Genomic DNA, 22,787 nt, shown 5'->3' on the forward strand with positions numbered 1-22,787 from the left:
TGGTGAGATCTTGACTTACTGCAACCTCCACCCTCTGGGTTTAAGTGATACTCCTGCCTCAGCCTCCCAAGTAGCTGGGACTATGGGTGAGCACCACCACACCCAGCTATTTTTTTGTATTTTTAGTAGGAATGGGGTTTCACCATGTTGGCCAGATTGGTCTCAAATTCCTGACCTCAAGTGATCTGCCTGCCTCAGCCTCCCAAAGTGTTGAGATTACAGGCGTGAGCCACTGTGCCCAGTGAAAGAAGAAAATTTGGACAGATTTTTTTTTTTTTTTAACTTTCAAACAACTGACATGTAGCTTCTTTCTTTCCTTTTTTTCCTTGGAGCAAATTTGGTTAGCAATTTCACTCCTTTTCGCCCTCCCCTTCCTGTTCCTCTTTCCCACCCCACCACCAATGAAGTACATATGTGACTTGAACTCAAAATATCATCAATTGTATGAAAGCAATTAGCATTTCATTTCAATTTACCTCCTGCACATATGGTGGATGGTTCAGCGGCTAGAATTTCGATGCAGGACTTCTTCAAAATCTAGGAGGAGAGGAAACAAAAGAGTCAGTGCACAGCTTATTTTGTTCAAAGACAGAACTAGGGTTTTGCTTTTGGCTACTGAGACAGCGATAGAGAGGTTCAATGACATTTCGTTGCAGTGGGGTTGGGAGGAGTCTGACATCTTGACTAGTACCAACGCCAAACATTTAATAAGCCAGATTGTGCTACATGCTGTTGGGTCCTAAAAGCCCTAAGAACTATTCATTCATTTGCTCTTTTGGCAGGTATCTACTGAGCCTATGCCATGCCAGTCCTAGTTTTTCAGAGGTTTAACATAAGGTTGTGGAAATGGGACTTACACTGGAAATGATAAATGCCAATGGCCAGTCATACTGGTAGGTGCAAGGGTGCAAGGGTTAGGGGAGGGTTACGGTCCAGGCAGGGAATGGTATGAGCAAAGGTGAGAAGGAAAAAGTACATAGATTTCTTGAACTGAAACAAAGGCAGCTTGAAAAGCAGAATTAAAAGAGTGATACTAGGTAGAGCTGAAAGATAGGATGGAGATGGCCAACTCTCCATGGGAGCTGCACAGACAGATGACTGAGAGTTCCTTTTCAGCTTGAAAAGTCTGGAAAATGTGAGCTGTGAAGGGGGCATGTTGTGCCTCACCCTTCAGGAAGACCTCCTGAGACTTAGTTACATGAAAATGTACTCTTATCCACAAATGAGTCTTGTAGGGTTGAGTGAAGAGTTGGAGGAGCCCTGTGACTCCACAGGAGTTAATAATGAAGATATTTGCTGCCTAGAGTAGGGTATCTCACTGGTAGTGCCTAAGCTTCTCTCCACCATTTATAAATCCTACCTCGAGAATATCGATTCTAGAATTTGAACCAAGTATTTTAAACAAGTATAAGACATTGAGTTAATTTACCAACCGAAGGTAGTATCTACTAAATTTGGAATTTGAGATGATTTAGAGGGCTGAAGGAAACTCTTTCTCTATTCATGAAAGGGGCATTTGTTAAAACAACTGATGATATAGTTATAAATTTAAAGTCTGTTTAAAAGAAGAAAGCATCTTTTAGCATTGGGAAATGCCCATTTATTTGCATTGTTGTATGTATTTGTTTACATACGCTTCTTTGTTCCAGCTTAAGTAATACATACATCACAAGACACAAATGAAAGAGAATAAATGACAACGTGGGGCTGACTAAAGAGAAAATAAGGGGAAAATGATGCAAGAAGTGAGAATAGCATAGAAAAAACACGCTGTGAGGAGCTTATTTCCTTGCTAGAGCAGACTTAGTGCCAAGCTTTCTAGTAGCAAATGAAAAGGACAGCCAATATTTATGAGCTTTCTCAATCTGTGGAATGAAAACAAAACAGTTTCTCAGAAGAGATAATATTTACCCATTCCAGAGAGAAATCTGGGCATCCTTATAGAGAAGCATTGCGAAAGAAAATGAACAAACATGCTTAAGAAAATATTAAGATGCATTTATTGAAATAGGTAATCTCCCAACCATGTATTTTAGGTAACTCTATATACCTGAATGTCATCAAAAGCAACATTTCTTTCCTTAACAATTTTAGAATTCAGATTTTGCAACTACTTTTCCTTTATTCTGTCCAACTTCACAGCATTTTTGTACTTTGATACCCTATGCGTTTGCAGTGTCCTGATTCCGCAGTTGGAAGTAATTTGTTTCTTCAGCTTCTGCCTCATGTCCGCAGCCTCTGGCTTACCTAGCCACCTCCACCCACCCCAGACACAGGTGCAGCCTCAGTTCCTCCCAGGTCCCTATGTCTATCCTGACTGTAGCATGAAAGGAATGTTCTGGACTCCCATGCCCCTTGCCCATCTCTGTTAGAGTCAGTGGTCCTCACATACCTGGCTCTTGGCAGCTGGGGTCAAACACTGAGTTCCTGCTTTCTGCTTATTGTCAGTCTGGTTTGGGATCAAGGACCTCAAGGATATATCCTGGGCACCTGTGCTTCCCTGCTGGCTTCCCCAGCGTCCTAGGGATGATCTAGTCTTTTTGGTCTCTTGTGCATGTAGCACCATTCTAGGACTGGGGTTTGCTAGGATCCTGGTGCACAGTGATTCATCCCAAACTGCCCTGCCTGAATTGTGAAGGCTGTCCATTCCCCCATCCCCGAACTTGCTGCTATTTGGCTTTTCCTGTTTGATGGGGTATTCAGCCAGTGGTTGCCATAATTGAGAGAGGAAGCCACCCTCTTTCACTTGTACTCAGGCACAAGTCTCCAAACAGCCCACATTTGAGAAACAGAGCTAGCCCAGAAGGAGAAACTTAAACAGTGATATTAGAACAACACGAAACTGTTTTTTGATGTTTTAAATAAAATTCCTCAGGCATTTGACATCTCCTAATAAATCATTTTATCATTCAAAACAAAAGACTTCACAACAGTCCAAGAATGAAAAGAGCTTTTGGACTAGTCCTGTCCCAATTCCCCAAACACACACGTGAAGTTTTCACCCAGCCTGAGTTTCAACCAACCTTTTTAAACCAGTTCTTATCCTTAACCACGGATGGTAAAGGAACCATCCGTGGATCTTTGACCACAAAGACACACTAACAGGGGTTGTCATAATAAACACATGCTGTATTATTCTCTCAAAGTGTCTGCAATTAGCTGATAAATCTAAGGGGTGTATGGAGGGCCAAAAAATGTCAGCCAAGCACTGTGATTCAATCCAGCAAAAACACAGCTTTCCCAATCTTAACTTAAAACATCTGGAGGGATGCAATACAGCCAATAGAGTGAAATTTATCAGTAAGGGGGATGGGCAGGATTTGTCTGGGACTGGGGCTCCTACTCATTTGAAATGTCTGGTTTCAAAAAGTAGGAAGTCAAAATGGCTGTGGATGGATTTGAAGGGTTTTCGTGGTTCTTAGCATCCCAGACTGTATGGTAATCAGCCTGTCTGACTGTAGCAGACAGCACATCAGCTCAGGGACTGGAGACTGTGTGGGGGTGGGAGGCCGGGCAGTGGTAGCCATGGCAGAGGTGTAGATGCAGCACTGAAATCACTAGGTGCAGTGGAAGGGACTTACACAGGGTAGGGCTGATGTTAGAGGTAAGAGGCTTTGAGGTGAGGGTATGATTGACCCATAGAGAAGAAAGGGCTAAGATCACTGCACACCTCAAGTATAAACCCATGTGAAGAGTTGGGTCTTGGCCCTGGTCTGTATTTACTTGACTTATGCTCCTTGACAAATCCTTTAACTTTTCTGTACCCCAATTTTGGGAAGCAGTTTAACAACCTGAGTAATAGCTTGAAATCTGGAATCAAATAGCTGAGGTCAACTCACTCATGAGCAGTGTGACCTTGGGCAGGTTCCATAACCTCTCTGTGTCTCTGTTTCTTCATCTATAAAAGTGGGATAACAATAGTATCTACCTGAAGTACTAGCATAAAGTTGTTGTGTCAGGAAAATTAAATGAGATCACACAGGCAGAGCCCATAGCACAGTGCCTAGAACCTGATAAGTAATCAACTAATGGCATCTATTACTATTGAGAACTTAGACTCTGGAAACCGAGTAGATAGATTTGGACTCTGAATGGATTTATACTCAAATCCAAACCCCATCACTTACTGGCCATGTGAACTTGGGCAAGTTATCAAACCTCCAGATCTCAGTTTCCTCTTCTGCAAAATGGGATAAGAAAAATACCAACTTCAAACGGCTGTATGATGCTTAAATGAAATAACAGACATGAACGTAGAGATATTTTGTTTGTGAATTCAATGCGATTTAGGTAATAAACTTCATATTGGATTGGATAGTGAGGGAGAACATGAGATCAAGGAAAACTGACAATGTTTTTGTCGTATAGACACAACTAGACAGATGTGGTTGATCCACAGATCATTAACAACCCTTTGGCCACCAGCCAGCATGAGCACCTCGTGAAAATAAGGCACCAAGAAGAGTGGTCAAAACGACCTTGGCAGGAAAGCACTTAAGAAAATGTCTGGCATGTATTCAGACAACAGCCGCTGTTAACTATTCCTCTGTCATTACTATTGCTACTGCTGCTATTTTTGGGCATGGACCATGGTTCACATGTGCTTAAGCCCCATTACCCACCACTGGCCTCCTGCTGAATCATATTTGCTGACAACAAAAACTGAACCAAGGTAAATGCTATTTTACTGCCAACTTTTGGACAGATTTCAAAGAGAACATTGATGGAAAAGTATGTTTGAAATCCATAAAGAACTAAATAATTGCAATGTGTTGTTACTTGTAAGGTTACTTTTGCACATCTCATTGGATTATTTGTGGGAGGATGGGTAACAGAGGCAGCAGATGTACAAGAACTTTGCCAAGTTACAAGAGTTGTTTGATATATTTAAAGTGAACTCCACTGTGGACCAGTCTGGGCTATATGTAAGAGTTTATTTTTTCAGATTCTAAAAATCTACTGTCCTTTGTCATGAAGTTCTCAGTTTATACAGAGATTTCTTAAGAATCTTTATAGAATTGTGGCTATCTGCACAGAGTTATAAGGAAGCCTTCCCTTATCATAGGCACAGCATTTATTTTTTTCTACTTGTTCTGCTTCTTGCTCCAATAAACAACCAATGTTTATTTACTTGGCCATTTCCTGTTGGAGGACTTTTTTGTGTGTTTATAATGGACCAGCTTCTTTTATCCATTCATGGTATAGGAGCCTTTTGCTTTCACACATCTTTCAGAAAGTCTTTCAGAGCATGTTCCTTGGTGTCTTTTTTTTTAAATTGTACTTTAGGTTTTGGGGTACTTGTGCAGATCATGGAGGATTGTTGCATAGGTACACACATGGCAATGTGGTTTGCTGCCTTCTTCCCCATCACCTATATCTGGCATTTCTTCCCATGTTATCTCTCTCTGACCTCCCCATCTGCCTCCTGTCCCTCCCTTGACCCCCACCAACAGACCCCAGTGTGTGATGCTCCCCTCCCTGTGTCCATGTGTTCTTATTGTTCATCACCCGCCTATGAGTGAGAACATGCAGTGTTTGATTTTCTGTTCTTGTGTCAGTTTGCTGAGAATGATGGTTTCCAGGTTCATCCATGTCCCTACAAAGGACACAAACTCATCATTTTTTATGGCTGCATAGTATTCCATGGCATATATGTGCCACATTTTCCTTGTCCAGTCTATTGTTGATGGGCATTTGGGTTGGTTCCAGGTCTTTGCTATTGTAAACAGTGCTGCTATGAACATATGTGTGCATGTGTCTTTATAATAGAATGATTTATAATCCTTTGGGTATATACTCAATAATGGGATTGCTGGGTCAAACGGAATTTCTATTTCTAGGTCCTTGAGGAAGCACCACACTGTCTTCCACAATGGTTGAACTAGTTTATGCTCCCACTAACGGTGTAAAAGTGTTCCCATTTCTCCATATCCTCTCCAGCATCTGTTGTCTCCAAATTTTTTAATGATTGCCATTCTAACTGGCGTGAGATGGTATCTCAATGTGGTTTTGATTTGCATTTCTCTAACAATCAGTGATGATGCGCATTTTTTCATATGTTTGTTGGCCCCATATGTCTTCTTTTGAAAAGTGTCTGTTCATATCCTTCACCCACTTTTGAATGGATTTGTTTTTTCCTGTAAATCTGTTTTAGTTCTTTGTAGATTCTGGATATTAGCCCTTTGTCAGATGGATAGACTGCACAAGTTTTTTCCCATTCTGTTGGTTGCCGGTTCACTCTAATAATTGTTTCTTTTGCTGTACAGAAGCTCTGGAGTTTAATTATGTCCCATTTGTCTATTTTGGCTTTTGTTGCCAATGCTTTTGGTGTTTTAGTCATGAAGTCCTTGCCTATGCCTATGTCCTGAATGGTTTTGCCTAGATTTTCTTCTAGGGTTTTTAATGGTGTTAGGTCTTATGTTTAAGTCTTTAATCCATCTGGAGTTAATTTTAGTGTAAGATGTCAGGAAGGGGTCCTTGGTGTCTTATTTGTTGTAAAGGGCAAATTCTGGTTTTAAGATGTGTGGGGCTTAAGTATGCTGGTGCCAGGGTTGGCCAACTATCTACTGACCACTTACATCTGCTCAGTTCTCTAAGATGAAAACCTGGAAGTTTAATTTAACCTTGTTTCCTCTGCCACTTTCCAAATCCAATATGAGTTCTGCCACCAATGAAATATCTATATATCCACGAACATTTTAATGCAAGCTACCATCCTTTAGATAACTTATCCTAGTTTATAATTTACAGTGTATTTTTTTTAATTGCTTGGTCACTGTCTTCTTGGATTATAAACTCTACAAGGAGAATGACTGGGTTTGTTTTTACCCATTATAATATTCACAGTGACTAGCCTGGCACATAGTAGGCACTAAATAAATATTGAATAAATGAATGACATACTTCCTGCATGTCTTAATAAACTGGCATTATAGCATATTATGTATTAATCTCCCTTTCCGCCTGTAAGTGTAACCTTGGAGTCTTCTGAAATACAAGGCTGTGTTCTGCATCTTGTAATACTCCCCTCTTTTGATTAAGCACCACCATCTTTGGGTACTTGCTGCCTTCCCAAGAGGTCAATTTCAACACCTCCGTTTTTAAAAAATAGCTTCCTTAAAAAAAAAAAGTTGTAGGTATATCACTATCTCCTGTATTAGGTTGGCCAGCTTTGTAAAAGGCCTCAATTCCTTTACTTGGGAAAAACATAGAGATCTGTGGTTGGTGGGTGGGGCTCAGGCTCCCACAGAAGGGTCACACACATTATTACAGCTAACGGCAGAAAGCACGTTGGATAAGCATGGGGACCACTGCATTAGAGACAGCCAGGCAGCTTGGGAACACACAACTGGCTCAAACATATCTTCAGGACTGTCAATGTTGACCCCATGAATTTTGAAATGATTTAATCTCTAATTAATAAAATATTTAAAAAGTTGCCTTTTTCTAATTGAATTCCACTCCACACTTTAAACTAACAGGCACACATATTGTTAACCATGGACATTATCCTGGATCCATGTCAGTTCTATAGAGTCTGACTTTAAATAAAAATGGAATATGGCCAAATGCAGTGGCTCACACCTGTAAGTCCAGCATTTTAGGAGGTGAAGGTGAGAGGATTGCTTGGGGCTAAGAGTTTGACACCAGCCTGGGCAACACAGCAAGACTCCATCTCTACAAAAAGAAAACCTTTATAAATACAAATAGGGAATATTATACATACATATTTCTGGGATTCATATATGATTCTATGTACACTAATACACAGTACCAAATACATTATACCATTCTTACATGCAAGAAAACACATTTTGAAGCAGTTTCTGTATCTTAAACAATAAAGCTTATTCTTAAAACATGCCAAAGTTTTTGTCTGAGTGAGGGCAGCCCATTCATGTAAATAGATGCTACTCTGTTAGTTTCACACCCAATGAGAATCTGATCCGAAGGAGTGTAGGATAAACAAGGTTCTAAATGTGAGGACATTGATTTGTTTCCCCACAAAACCACTTTCCTCCCATGTTTGCAGAAGAAAAGCTCAGAGAGCTGGCAACTCCAAAATGCGGTTTATTTAGTAAGGTGAGCTTGTTGACCCCTTGCAGATTGGGAAAGTCAGTGGTCCTCCTTGAGAACTGATTTTGTTCTAAAATTCTGCTGTTGCTTTTACAGTGTGTCTCAGCAGATTTCTGGATATAGGAAGAGGGGCTACAGGAAGAATGGGAATGATCTGAGTATTAACTGAACATGCCCCTCTGCAATCTTTGTAGCTTCTTCAAGCTCTGGGAATTCTTGTTTCATCTGGGCTTTTTAATAAGCTAAATAGAAATAATAGTGTGGGAGAAATGCCTGGCCTGAGGGTCTGTAAAATCTGAGTCTAATTAATGACTGCTGAGGCAAATGATTTTTTAAAAAAAGATTTTCTGCCCACTACAGAAATTACAATTGATTCTATTTATGTTTTGTATCCAAGCCTGCTAATGTGAATGGAGCCCAGAATGGCATGTTTTACAGATGCAATCTTAGAAGAGAAGGGAGGGGCTGAGGGGATTTTACAAGAAACAGAGCCACAGACTGCCCTCTTGTTGTGCAGTGTAGGTCTTCCCTGGGTCACAAAAGCTGTATGGTACTCTGGGCTGTTTTATAATTAATAACTATGCAAAGCACAGTGCTGGATATCATGGGAAATATGACACACGGGACAGTCTTTGGGATTGCACAACTTAGCATGTGACCAGGAGGGATGGCAGACAGCATGGAACAGATCCACATGCCCAGCAACAGCTTCCAACAATTAGGGCCACTGGAGTCCAAGGCAGGGAGAGCTCATGGAGGAGGATAAAGCAGGGCAGGCTTTGTAGAGATGAGAAGACTGAAAGGTGCCTTGAGACAGGATTCAGATAGGGTGAAGGAAGGAAAGGAGGTTGCCTCCAGTGACCATTAAGCCTGATTTATGAGAAGAGCTGCTGCTGAAATGTGCCTCCTCATCTGCTAGGCCTGGAAAAGGAATGAGTTCAATAAAGGCAGGCACTTCCCAGGACTTCGGGAATGTGACATGAATTTTGATCATAGGAAAATCCTTTGCAGTTCTTGGTGGGATCTTGGAAGAGTAGCTGGGAGGCAAGCCTGGAAGACAGACTTTGACTTTTATCACAGCTCTGTTAGGGCCTGGGCCAGATTAGGAGGTTACATTGCTTTCCATAAGTGGAAGGGAGAAATCAGCACAGGATCTGGTTTTCATAAATAAAATAAATTTACATATACCATGGAAAAGATTGATTCCTTGGTTCCATTGATCTCACAGTTTCCCTGATAACAAGAATGGTCATGCCACAGCTTGTGAGAAATCCTTACAAACACAGTTGTGCTTTCTCAATGCTTGTTGTTTACTGTTGATCAAACATGCAGAAAGCTCTATGTGCTGACTCACTCTTATTAATAGGAAGCTCAATGTCGGCTTGCATATTTATTCCAGGGAAATGCTCCTAGATGGAGGTGGCTTGGTGCCAGCAATTATGGGCCCTCCATTTCAGACAGTGGCCTTGGTTTCAGGCCCTACCCTCAATAGCACACCAAGCGGGGACAGCTGGGAGGAGGAACTGGCATTGTGGTAACCAGGCCAAGTGTTGGGATTCAAAGCTGCTGACCCATTTCGGTGTTATCTGAACCCAGCTTTCATGCAGGTTCCTGTTTCACTGCATGAAGCACTTTTGAAAAGGCAAACAAAGACCCAGGAGCCTTGCTGGACCTTTGCTTCATACTTTTGCTCGAGGGCTGGTGCTAAATTCACCAGCTGTGGTCAGTGGAAATTCCCTGAAGAAGCCACAATATGAGAAGGCACAGGAATAGTTTCTTCCTTTACAGTGTTACTGGCTTAAAGGGCTACAATCTTCCAACCATACAGACTTTTTCTTGTAATTTTATCACCATATTCTAAAGAAGTGAGTAGGAAAACTGTCATGGTGCTCAGAGGTAGAGACCCGTGCAAGTGTGGAAGGGTTTAAGAGTACGAGTGTGGAAGTTCCTTTCAGCCTGTGTCGATTCTACAGCTTCCCAGAACAATGGTACTTCATCTGTTGGGCAGTAATGATTTCTGGAGGTGCTTTCCACCTGATAGTAGTAAAAGGCAAAGTGCTCCCCTACCCATCCATGGTGTATTCAGATCAGGCCACTTGGATTCTGGTCTTGCCTCTGTCAAGCCACTTCTCTTTTTTGGTCGTCAGTGTCTTCCTCTCTGAAGTGGAACCGCTTCCTGGCCTGCCCGCATTGTTCAGTAAAGCACAATGGCATTCAAATCATGGGCATTAGAAAGACTTGAATCTATTTGGGATCACTGCTCACTGTGCTGTGTGGCCTTGGAGAAGTTAGTGAATCACTCTGAACTTTTTAAATATCTACTTCTATTAAAGGGGTAATGATTTCTACATCAAATGGCACCTGTGAGGATTCCAGGAGATTTTTTTTTTTTTTTTTTTTTTTTTTTAGATGGAGTCTTGCTCTGTCAGTGCAGGCTTGAGTGCAGTGGCATGATCTCAGCTCACTGCAATCTCCACCTCCTGGGTTCAAGCAATTCTCCTCCCTCAGCCTCCCGAGTAGCTGGGATTACAAGTGTGTGCCACCACATCTGCCTAATTTTTGTATTTTTAGTAGAGACAGGGCTTCTCCATGTTGATCAGGCTGGTCTCGGACTCCTGATCTCATGATCCACCCGCCTTGGCCTCCCAAAGTGCTGGGATTATAGGCATGAGCCACTGCATCCAGCCTCAAGGAGATGATTACATGAAAGGATTTGAACAGTACCTGGCACACAGTAAGAACTCACTGAATAGTGGTTTTGTTCATTTTTACCTTCCTAAGAAAATAGAGGTAGGAGAAATCATGGGCTCTGGAGTCAAAGGGAAAAGCAGGTTCTAATCCTGCTTTCCCCCTTAGGGCTGTGTGGTCTTGGGCAGGTTATCTGAGCTTCAGTTTCTTCATCTGTAAAATTGGAATAGGAACATTTACTTTGCAGAATTGTTATGATTATATATATATGTGTATATATATATATAATATATTATATATTTTATATATATTATATTATATAATATTTATATATTATATATTATATATAATATATATATATTATATTATATAATATTTATATATATAATTGCACTTTAGGTTCTGGGGTACATGTGCAGAACATGCAGGATTGTGTTATGATTTTTTTTTTTTTTGAGATGGAGTCTTGCTCTGTTGCCAGGCTGGAGTGCAGTGGCACAATCTTGGCTTACTGCAACCTCTGCCTCCTGGGTTCAAGTGATTCTTCTGCCTCAGCCTCCCGAATAGCTGGGACCACAGGCACGTGCCACCACACCCGGCTATTTTTTGTATTTTTAGTAGAGATGGGGTTTCACCATGTTGGCCAGCATGATCTCGATCTCTTGACCTTGTGATCCGCCCACCTTGACCTCATGAAGTGCTGGGATTACAGGCATGAGCCACTGCGCCCGGCCCGTGTTATGATTTTTAAATGAGGTAATATTACATGGGAAAAGGACAATGTCTAATTCCAACGTAAGTTCTCTACAGCTGTTAATTTCCTTTTGCCCTTTTCCCATCTCTCTCAGTTAAGAAACTAACATGAAAAACAAGTGGGAACGTTTTGAAAAGTGATACATTATACAAATCTGACACATAAGTCCTTCTTCCTGAAGGAGAGAGGATTGAAGGACATTGGAAAGATCAAACATGAACATCAGATTGATGAATCCAAGCCTTGGGCAACTGGCTCTTGGTAATCCAGGAGTGACTTTACATTTCCTCAGACATTCATGGCCAAATGTCATGAAAACAGCAGAATTTCTGGAACCAGAGCTGAGTTCAAATTCCCCACTCCACCATTATGAGAGGGCAGACCTGGGGGCGGTTTCTCCAACCTTCTTGCACCTCAGTTTCCTCACCTGTAAAATGGGGATAATAAGTCCTTCTTCAGAGAGTGGTGGTGAAGTGCCTGGTAGAGGGAGCTGATAGAACATGTTCAAGTCACAGTGGGTTTTCTTCTTCAAAGGCTGAAATGCTGTTGATTTTGAGTGCCATGATGTCTAGATTTCCTGAGTCTTCATTTCAAGCCTGATTGCTCTATTGTCAGACTCAGACTAGGTATAGTTTCCTATTGTGCTTTGAGTAAATGCATGGCCTTCAAGGCTCTGGTGATTTAGAGTCTGCTTGCTTCTTAATTTCATCTTCTGCCATTCTTCACTTTAAGCATTGGTCTTTCATTCTGCCATGCACTGTCCTGAGCTGTGCTCTGCCCATTCTATCCATGCCCTTCCAGTGGATGGTTCCATTGCAACCTTCAGTTCATCTCTTCAAAGGAGACTGGGTTCTCTGCCAACCCTTTTAATCTCATGACCATTTTATTTCTTTTATTCCATTTGTCACAATTTTATTTATACATATTTATTTACTTAGTTGTTTTTAATATGTCTCTTCCACTGGACTGTAAGCTTTACCAGGACAGAGCCTCTACCTGCTTTCATTGTTACTGAATGGTCAGAGCCTGCCACAAAAGGTTTTCAATGAGTATTTCATGAATGAGTAAATACTAGCCCCTGAATATCAATTTAAGGTTTAAAAATATGAGCATAATGGGCAGAAAACTTTGTGAGCCATTTGAACTTATTAGAAGCTGCTCTGCAATCTTATTTTGGATAATTAAGCCCAGTCCTATTTTATCATGAGAAAATAACCAGCCATAAAACAACATCCTTGGGAACAAGCTGGGATAGAGGCTTCAAATGGGAGGAAAACTGAGAGTTTTCTTTTCAATATCCAAAAGGGGAAATGAACCTACTTCTTAAAAATAGCCAACTTTTAGGCCATAATTATTTCTGTCTGATTTGAGAAAGATGAGCTCGCTCTACTTGTCCCTGTTTCTCTGTCCAAGCAAACGAATGAACAACTGCCATAAACATGGGTTTTGAGTACTGGAAGGATCAAAACCACTAGCATAACTCATAGATAAAAGCTCACAAGAATTTTATCATTCAGCTAAAAGTTTGGACACTGAAGTCTCAAATTATTTTTCTTCCCTTTTTGAAAGATGGTTTCGCTAAAATTTATAAAGATCTTTGTAGTTATTTCCATTTTGGCATGGAGGAAGTTTTACTAACATTTGGGCTCATGTTGAGCTTGGGTGAGTTGCTAAGGCTGATGTATTCAAGGACAATACTGATTTATACATACAAACAGAGTCCAATCATCTGTGTGAGAACCAACTTTTGGTGTTAGGCACATGGCTCATAAGAACATTTGAACAGATAAGAGTTGTCCCTGTTCAGAATCTAGCCATCTTAAAGCAGGACTATTGCCTCCTAATTGGCCTACACTCTCTCAGTGGCCCCAGTCTCCCTCCTATGTGCACAAGCACTGCCATCAGATTATTTTCTTAACTTGTTTCAGTAATTGCATCCACTGCCTATAGGCTAGAGCCAAAATCCCTTCAAGGCTCATATTAATCTGGTTTCAACCCAATATTTAGGCTTATTTTCCATTACTCCTGACTCCTTTATCCAAACTGTCCCACCAAATGGATAGGTATTATTATTATTGATCCCTAAATATGCTTTTCTGTCTTCCAGCTTCTGGGCTGAGGTCATATAATTTGGTGTTATCCATCAACTTTCCCTGGTCTTTAAATGATTCAGGTCTGCCCCGCCTTCTCATGAAGACTCCGCCCAGAATAATCCACCTGTGAGCTTCTTAAGGATCTATGATTAGCCCCCAGTCCTGCTAGTAATCATGTTTTGCATCCCTTGGGTTGTTGTTTTACATGGTTGTTGTAGTTTGTGTTGCTGACACTGTCAAGTATGCCACAGTCACCCCAGAAATAATTTAGAGGAGGAGTTCTTCACCTGGGGACCCATAATTGGGTCTGATAATTCTCTATCCTATAAATAATTTTCACTTTCTGGTTACAGTAGTTTGAATAGGTATATATTCTTTGCAAACAAGCTTCTTTAATAAAACAACTATCATTGGAATATAATTAAGATAGAAATTCCCAACCTAAGGTGGGATGATTTTTCACAATTCTGTATGCTTAAGGCCAGATATGTCAATGTTCTAAAAGCATATCTGGTGCACTTTTTTTTTTTTTTAAAAGCAGATTTAAAATATACGGATTCTTTGGATCCATCTGAAACTCACTGCAATAGAATTTCTTGGGAATAGGTATTGCAAACATAATTCTCAAGTGACTTTTACACATATTCAAGAATGTTTAAGGGATAAAGGGGAGCTGACATTAATATCCTTCATATGATGGGAAAGGAAGTAGAAGAGGCAATAATTCATATGCCTTGAGTGCTTATTATGTGTCTGGAAAAATATTAGGGATTTTCACCAGTAATCCTTGTAATCCTCAAACAAGCCTATGATGCAAGTCATCATTGGTTCCTGTTTCCAAACAAGAAGTGTCCAGGGATCTGTAAGTGGTAAGTATATGGGCCAGTTAAACTCTGAGTTGCCAGGCTCTGAGTTTCTTATTTCTCACTCTGCATTCCACCCTGCTGGAGCTCCTGGCAAACCTTGAAGGGAGAGCAGCATGGAAGCACAACCATGCTGGAGGTTTCCTAGGTTGGTCTAGGAGAGCTGGCAGATGCTGAGCCCCTGGTCGGTAACCCCTGGACCAACCCCTGGATCAAGACCCCCTTGACATCTAAAGAGGAAGGTGATCCCCTGAGCTCTGAATTTGTATCCTGAACCCCCAGTCTGGAGCCTGGTAAGCTTCTACTGAAGATCACAGATGGCTTTCTGGTCACAAAACCTAAAGGTGGAGGCTGCAGAGCATCTGAACATTGTCGCAGGTACAGCACGCATACTGAGTTGCTGGCTGAGACTTTAAGACAGCAGCACTCAATATTATAGCTGGATCAAGGGCCTTGCCTGTATGTGGGAGGTAGAGAATAGAAGCCCTGGAAGCCACTGTCCTGTTCACCATTCAGGAAAAGGTATGTAGAAAATCACCTGTGTGTGAAGGAGGACTGGTGACTGTGCAAACCCTGGAGCCCATGTATTTGAGGGTTATAGGTCTAGAGCAGTGGTTCTCAACCTTGTCTCAACATTCAAATCACCAGAGGAGATTTTAAAAAAACTCTTGAGGTCCAGGCTGCACCCTAGACCAGATGCCTAGGCAGCAGTGCTTTTTATATCTCTGCAGATGACTTCAATGGGCATCTTGGTCTAAAGTACATCCTATGACCAAGTGATGTAAGTCCAGCCTACAAGTGCTCTGAAGGCAGCTTGCATTCAGTCACGGTGGGAAAGCTGAGGCGGTCAAGCGTAAACCACCAGTCAAAGTCTGCCCAGTTAGGAGAAAGGAGAGGGCCACCTGAAACTTGACTCCAGGCCTCCCCAGTGCCCCCTTTCGATTGTTAATTTTCCACTGCAGGGTACAATTGAGAAAGAAATATGCGTGAAAGGCAGAAGGGAGAGGGAAGAAATGGTGTTCTCTAGAGCAGAAAAACACCAGGCTTGGAGAGATGGAATTGGGTATTAATAGCAGATTGGAGACAGAAGGTGCCTGAATGTCCAGTCGCAGAGGAAGAGCTCTACTTACTGAGTGGATGATGCCTTGCAGAGCCTGAAAGCCGTCATTCACAGGAAACACATGATCCTTACTGTCCGCAATCCGGGCCAGCTGAGAACACAGCAAACACATGGGGAGACGTGTTAGGCTTGGATGTGGAAAACTTATGAAAGTCGCTGGGTCTAGGAGGCTCTAGTTATATTCAGAATCTAGGGGAATATGAGGCCCTCACTGGGCTAGGGGCTGCCCTGAAAAGCTGTCAGTAATAACAAGCTCACCAGTGGCCTCTGGAGCAGGCCCAGGGTTGGCTCCAGCTTTTACATTTGTTTTAACAATTTTCTCTTCAGGAGCAGAGGTAGGAGTGCCCAGCTTGATGAACGCTTGGCCTGGATTGATATGTTTATAAATCTGGGCATAGACCATGGGCTCATTTTTCTCCCATTCACCAAATTCCCGTTGGCAGCTTTATCTGAATCAAGCAGATTCAAGTTCCCTTTCATGGCAAACTTAAATTCAAACTTTGGTGTTGGGTGAGGCCATCTTCACCTTTCAACCAAACTACCCATTAAAGAAAGGGCCCTTGCGGTTGGTTCAGGTGCTCCTGCTTTATGGAGCAGGAAACCGAGGGCTACGAGAAGCTGATGTATGGGCTTGTCTGACCCCAGATCTCTGTGCGGTTCTGTGACTCTGTGGCAACAGAGTCAGTGCTAGCGGGTGTATGTGGCTTCTAAAAAAATATGTTTTATTGTTTTTACTGATTGCAAAAGTAATACTTGTTGTAAAAACTTAGGAAAATTCAGGAGAGTTAAAATAAAAAGAAAACAAAGGTTACTCATAATCCTTCTGTCTGTTCATCTATCACCTATCAATCTTTATTAGCCATTTGATAGATACCATTCTTCCTACTTTTTCTGTGCAAACATGCATATGTTTATTTTAGAAGTGGGCACATACTATTCTTACTGCTCTGTAATCTTGTTTTATTCACTTAATGATATATCATAAGCATTTTCCTGTGCCATTAAAACAAAAAGAACTTATGAACTACATTGAGGAATATGTATTTAATTGTTAGTAAGTTTTTACAACTTGCTTCTTATATGCACTTGTACACACTTTTTTGCCCACTTGCCCAATTATTTCCATATTTTTGTGTTGAAAATGCATTGTATTTTTAATGGATGAAACAGAACGTTTGTTATTTGAATAAGAAAATCATACTTGTCAAATTAAATCTGTCCAGGTGTTGTGGCTCACGACTATAATCTCAACAAGCTGGGAGGATCACTTGAGCCCAAGAGTTAGAGACCAGCCTGGGAAATAGAGTGAGGCTTTATCTCTACAAAAAATTTTAAAAATAGCCAAGTGTGGTGGTGTGCATCTATATGTAGTCCCAGCTACTCAGGACTGTAGACCCAGCTAATCAGGAGGCTGAGGCAGGAGGATCACTTATGCCTGGGAGGCAGAGGCTGTAGTGTGCTGAGACAGCTTACTGTACTCCAGCTTGCATGACAGAATGAGAGCCTGTCTCAAAAACAAAAAACAAAATAACCAAGTTTTCCAAGTTAATTCAGCTATCTTTGGACATTTGGCAATTTGTTTGCCAACAAAGATGCTGCCTTGATGGTCTATGTTGAAGACCTCAAGTGCATCAGCAAATGATTTAATATTCCTTATATAACCAGTAATTCCTTCCTCCTTAGGATTTCTAGAAAAATAACCTATCTCAGGGGCATTGATTCCCTCTGCACTGACTAAACATGTTCTCCATCATTCACAAGCTCAGTATGCTCCAAACCTGAGAAAGTCCATGACCATACCTGTGTCTCATTGAAATCTTTCACACCAACACAGTAAACAATTGCACCAAGATCTCGGGACCTATTAGCCTGGGAAAAGGAAAGAGAGGATGTTAGAAAGAGAAGCAATGACAAATGAATTCCTTTTGGAGCTGCCTGATTAACTTCAATTAGGAGGTATTTAATGAGGAACTACCAGGTACCAGGTGCCATATTGGAGAAGGCAATCCCTGTTCCCAAGAAGCTCAGACTTCAGTGGACGTCACATTGTAACCTAACACATGGTGGACCTGAGGAGACTGTCTAATCCAATGGGAAGTGTGGAAAAAGACCCACCAAAGTAGAGTCTTTAGTGATGGACTTTGAAAGATGCAGGAAGATGAGGGAAACTTCAGGCTAAGTTAAATATTCTGGGGAAATGATTAATTGCTGTGATGGATTTTTACTGACATATGGTTCTTTACAACAGGGGTGTGATATCACAAAAGAATGGGGCCTTTTGGAACTTGATATACTTGAGTTTGACACCTGGCTTTGCTCTGTAAAGTGTTTTGGGGATTAAATGAAAGAACATTTACAGAGCTCCTCACACAAGGCTAGAACCATGTGGATACTCATAATGTCAGCACATTTTTATTAAAGGCTCTGATAATCTGATTTCCAGATTCTCCAGTGTCAGAATGGAGAAAAATATTGGAAATCCTTGGTGCATACAATGTGTTCTTAATAACTGTTAGCAAACATACAGTGAGTGCTCAATATATGCATATTGATTGGAATTGTTAATTTTTCCCTTTCTTAGTACTCAAATCCACTTCTGTTTAACATTGAATTCTAGAAGGGACAAAAAAGTATGTCTTTTTTCCTTCATGTTAGAAATATTCCCTGCTACTTTTAGGATAAAATTAACTTTTAGACTCAGCATAGCCCCAGCCTTATTTACATCAACTCTGTGATTCTTCTCCTCCAGTTGGACTTCACATAGAATTGCCAAGAAGGGAAAAGTTCAATTCCTTTATATCTTGAGCTTTATCTTTCTTTTTCAGAAGGTCTCCTTATGTTGGCATTGGCATTCTGAATATTTTTCTGTTTGCATGTGCCATACCTAAAATTCCTTCCCGCTAACCCATATCTTAAGTCTCTGACACTCTATCATTTATTTTAGTTTCAGTTCTTTCCTTATTAGGGTTTTTACTTTATTTGACTGTTATTTGGCACCCAAACAAGCCATCTTGCATTCTCATCACATAGAGAGTTTCCATTTTCCAAATGCTCAGGGAGTGTCTGTCATATTACCTTGTGTATTTCCTCATTAGAGTTGCCTTTTGTACTAGCGGGAGGAGGGTTTACCTACATAATTTCCCTAAGCCCTCTACCAGTGGAGGCTTCAAAAGGCTGATTATTATTTCATGGTAATACTCATGAGGGCAGCAGCTGTGTCTCACTCACCTCTGTGCCTCTAGTGTCTAGCAGATGGCCAAGTATATGCCAAGCTCTCAGTTACACTGAATGAATAAACGAATGAATATATACTTCATGTTTGCGGAAAGAGCTGAATTTGAAGTAAACAGTTGTTAAGAGCTTGAGGTAAGTGTGATACTACCATTAACTTCTCTCCCAGAGCCTGCGTCTTTAGGATGTTGTTTCTTTCTACCTGGGGCCTGAATGACCCTTTGTCACTAATGAGGCTATGGTTTCAGTACATATCTTTGGATAACTTGTTTCCTTTCATACCAATTAGGCATATAGATGAAATGTGAAACTTGAAAGGAAAATATTTCCTAAGTATAAACATTAGTTTTCAATTCTTTAGCAAACTTCTTTTTCTACGTCTACTTATACAAGCTAAAACCTTCATTTAGGGAAATTTTCCACTTGCCTTGAGGAATAATTTTTGAAAACACAGAGAAAAGGAAAAAAAAAAGGAACTATTACAGGAGAGATGACAATTTAACTTTGCTACCAATTGCTGTTTAACTTCAGTTCTTAGAGTGAAAATCTCAATGATAAATACATTCTGACTAGATTGGCTCTTACAGATTTCAAGTAATTTCCTGCCTCCTGTTTTAGTAGAAATATATGGAAAAATTGTATTAATGTTTGTTTATAAATGATATACAGTATTTAAAAACTGTTAGAACAGTATAACACCATCAATAAAGGCAGGGTAGATATTTTTAATCCCTCAAAACAGAATCATATGCAAAAATTTTGAAAGGAGAAAACATTTACCATGTGTAAGACATGAAATTCACTTGTAAAACTTGAATTATTATTATTATTATTTCTACATGTGCAACTGTTTCATTCAGGGGACTTGCAAAGAACACCTATCACCTTAGTAGAGAGAGTGTGGCCCACAGAAAGGAGAAGCCCTGTTCCATGTATATGTTTAGACACAGCCAGGCTGTTGCTTACCTCCCTCTCTGAATAGAAAAAGAGATCTTCATGGAGTTCTCCATCAGTCAGAGCAATGATGACGCTGGCTGTCCTGTATCCTGTTTAACACAATACAGACTGGCTCAGTCCACCCTGCCCTACCCAGAGACACACCTCTCAGTCCCAGGATTCAACCTCTTAGGAGTTCAACCGCCCAAAGTCAACACTGTGAGAATCACCAACTTTTCTTTTGGACTTGGAAGCAACTCCAGCATGAAGAAGAACCCTCCATGGAGACAGACTTTATGGGGAATAGGTTTTGCTTTTGCATTTCTTAGCCTCATCTCGAAAAATGGCCAAACCTGGTGAAATGGTCACTAAACCAACACTTGGGATTAGCACCAGTGAATCAAGTGTGATTATTTTCTATTCGCATACACATAACTGTCACCCAAGCTGTGAGCAAACTCCCACCTGGGCTGTTCGGGAGTCCTTGTCACCTGCTGCAATAGACCATACATACCACCCTTTGAAGGCAGTTTGGTGGAAAGTAATAGTCATTATGATTTACAAGTTGACTGGAAGAATTACAGCAATTGGCAAAACCTACTAGAATTGTTTCAGAGATTTTTAGGCTTCTCATATCATGATTGATTTATATTAGCAAGATTTGGTGTTGATATTGAGTCTATTCTGTTTGTTGTAGATTATAATGAAACAAGAAATGGATACCTCTCCAGGCTTGGAAGGAAAATCTGTACTGTAATATTGAATCTCCTTTTTAAGAGATTTGACTGAGATACAGAAATGCTACTCATGAAAGAAACTGTAGTAATAATAGCTAAAATAATAATAAAAATTTCGATACCAAGTACATTTTATGCAGTTTTTTCATTTAAATAAAACAAAGTTTAATCAAACTGGTATCTTGATCTTAATGTTATGTCCAGTCACAGCAATGAAGAGGTTTGGGGCTCAGAGAAGGACAAGAAAATTAAGTTTTACATAAAAATCTAAGACTTTACTAACCTATGCAAGTATTTACTAATTTAATGAATTCAACATGCAAAACTGTTCATGGGAATTGGACTGTGGCCATAATGGGACTTAATTACTTTTAGATAACTTTTCTTGGCATCAACAGGACAGTGGAATTTGACCCAATACATGCCACTTTTCTATGCATTCCTTGTTTATGATGAAATTTGTGTCTAAGTATTACAGATAATTTCATACATGTCTTTTGAAACATGAAATGACTGAAGCTACTTTTTTTTTTTTTTTTTAGCAACACAGAAAATGTTAAATAATTCATATGGGTAATTTATACTATAGGCTTACCTTGACTGTTTTCATAATAAATCTGCTCACTGGCCTGAAAAACACATGAACGAGCCATTAGACTTAAAACCATGGTTGGCCACTCCAAAAACCATAGTGGATAATGGGCTCTGTTGTTGAATATGCAGACAATTCAGTCTTGATTCCTTATGTAATTCACCCGGGCTTTGCTCAAGTGTCAGTGGCCGACATCCATGTAAAGTTACGCTCTCATTTAAGTAGTATACAGTCATGTGCTGCATAGCAATGTTTTGGTCAAGGACAGACTACACATATGATGGTGGTCCCCTAGGATTATAATGGAGCTGAAAAATTCCGATCACCTAGTGACATCGTAGCTGTGGTAACACCGTAGCTGTGGTAACACCGTAGTTCAATGGATTACCATTTCTATGTTTAGAAACAAGTATCATTAGTGTTATAATTGCCTACAATGCATAGTACAATAACATGCTGTATAGGTTTGTAGCCTAGGAGCAATGGGCTATACCATATAGCCTAGGTGTGTAATAGGCTGTACTATCTAGGTTTGTGTAAGTACACACTATGATGCTGTCACAATGACAAAATTGCCTAACAAGGCATTTCGTTGAATGTATCCCTGTTGTCAAGTGACAGATGACTGTAGTTGTTAACATGGATTGATGTCTTATTCCTTATGGCCTAGCATTTGTTTCCCTTAAAGCTGGAGTCCCTGAAATTCTGCCTCAATCACTGAAGCTGACATCCAATGAAGGACATTTTTGGAATGGCAGGGACTTGTGTGTGGCAGGAATTTGTGACTGCCAGCCAACTATTAGCTAACAAACCATTCATCAGGGTCAGGGAAGGAGGAAGGGAATCCATTTCTTTAGCTCTTTTGGATAGAGTTATCAGTGTACAAGCATATGGGAAGAAAATGTACTCTCTTGCTATTGGGTGCTATTCAGCCCTTTTAATATATGTGCCTTACCTCGTCAGTCACCCTATGTTGATTTTTCAATATCACACTTTATATTTGGATTTAAAACTGTTTTAAAATTACCCTTTCAAATCCTTCATGCATGTAAGTGTCTCCTCCTGGCAGAACTTTCTGGAGTTCTTCTAGGCCTTGACGGATTTGTTCTCTGAAATCCAAAGACACTCTGTCAGTCTTATTTGAGCATTTTTAACTTTGCTGTTGTAGTCATACATACTAGTCTTCTTACCTCTGGGGATACTGCTATATAGTTCCACGAATTACCCAAAAGCCTATCAAAGGGAAGGCCTTTATATTATCCATTCATGGTCAGCCATAGCATAGGATTTCACAGTGTGAGATTTCAAGGATTTAAGGGGAAAGACTCTTTTGCAGGAATCCCCATCTGCTTATAAACGCTTTCCTTTCCCTTAACAGAGAGAGTGTTTCCCTTCTACACTGGAAATGAGTCTTTAAATGCGGCTCCTGATGGGACACACAGCAACTTAGGCAGCAGTGCAAATGGCTCATGTGAGCCAGAAAGAGGTGAGAACCAAGAACCCAGGAAAAGGCTACCACAAGGACGCTGGCGGGAGAGGGTGGCATCCAGAGCAAACTGCCACCCGCATGGGGGTGCCAAAGGAAAAGGAAAATAAAAGCCCAAGGAATCTTCCACTTTCCAGGACACCTAAGAGTGGTTTCTGTGGGCCGGTGCCTGTGTTTTCCTACTCTGGTTGTTCAAGGTGACAGCACGGGC

The 22,787-nt window shown here is 40.7% G+C and overlaps 1 protein-coding gene across 4 annotated transcripts in view; it reads right to left on the reverse strand.

The window, feature by feature from the left end:
• Window positions 1-22,787, reverse strand: part of ANTXR1 (ANTXR cell adhesion molecule 1) — a 266,805-nt gene that overhangs the window by 176,851 nt on the left and 67,167 nt on the right. For all 4 annotated transcript variants that reach the window (XM_003922664.4, XM_074398773.1, XM_074398788.1 and 1 more), the window contains exons 4-9: window positions 22,118-22,199; window positions 21,094-21,127; window positions 19,792-19,871; window positions 17,395-17,463; window positions 15,605-15,685; window positions 477-537 (exon numbers count right to left, since the gene is read on the reverse strand). In XM_003922664.4, the coding sequence (XP_003922713.1) occupies window positions 477-537; window positions 15,605-15,685; window positions 17,395-17,463; window positions 19,792-19,871; window positions 21,094-21,127; window positions 22,118-22,199 (407 nt within the window). The remainder of the gene's footprint in view (window positions 1-476; window positions 538-15,604; window positions 15,686-17,394; window positions 17,464-19,791; window positions 19,872-21,093; window positions 21,128-22,117; window positions 22,200-22,787) is intronic.

This window comes from Saimiri boliviensis, chromosome 1, assembly GCF_048565385.1.
Source record: "Saimiri boliviensis isolate mSaiBol1 chromosome 1, mSaiBol1.pri, whole genome shotgun sequence".
In the NCBI taxonomy this organism is placed as follows: Eukaryota; Metazoa; Chordata; class Mammalia; order Primates; family Cebidae; genus Saimiri; species Saimiri boliviensis.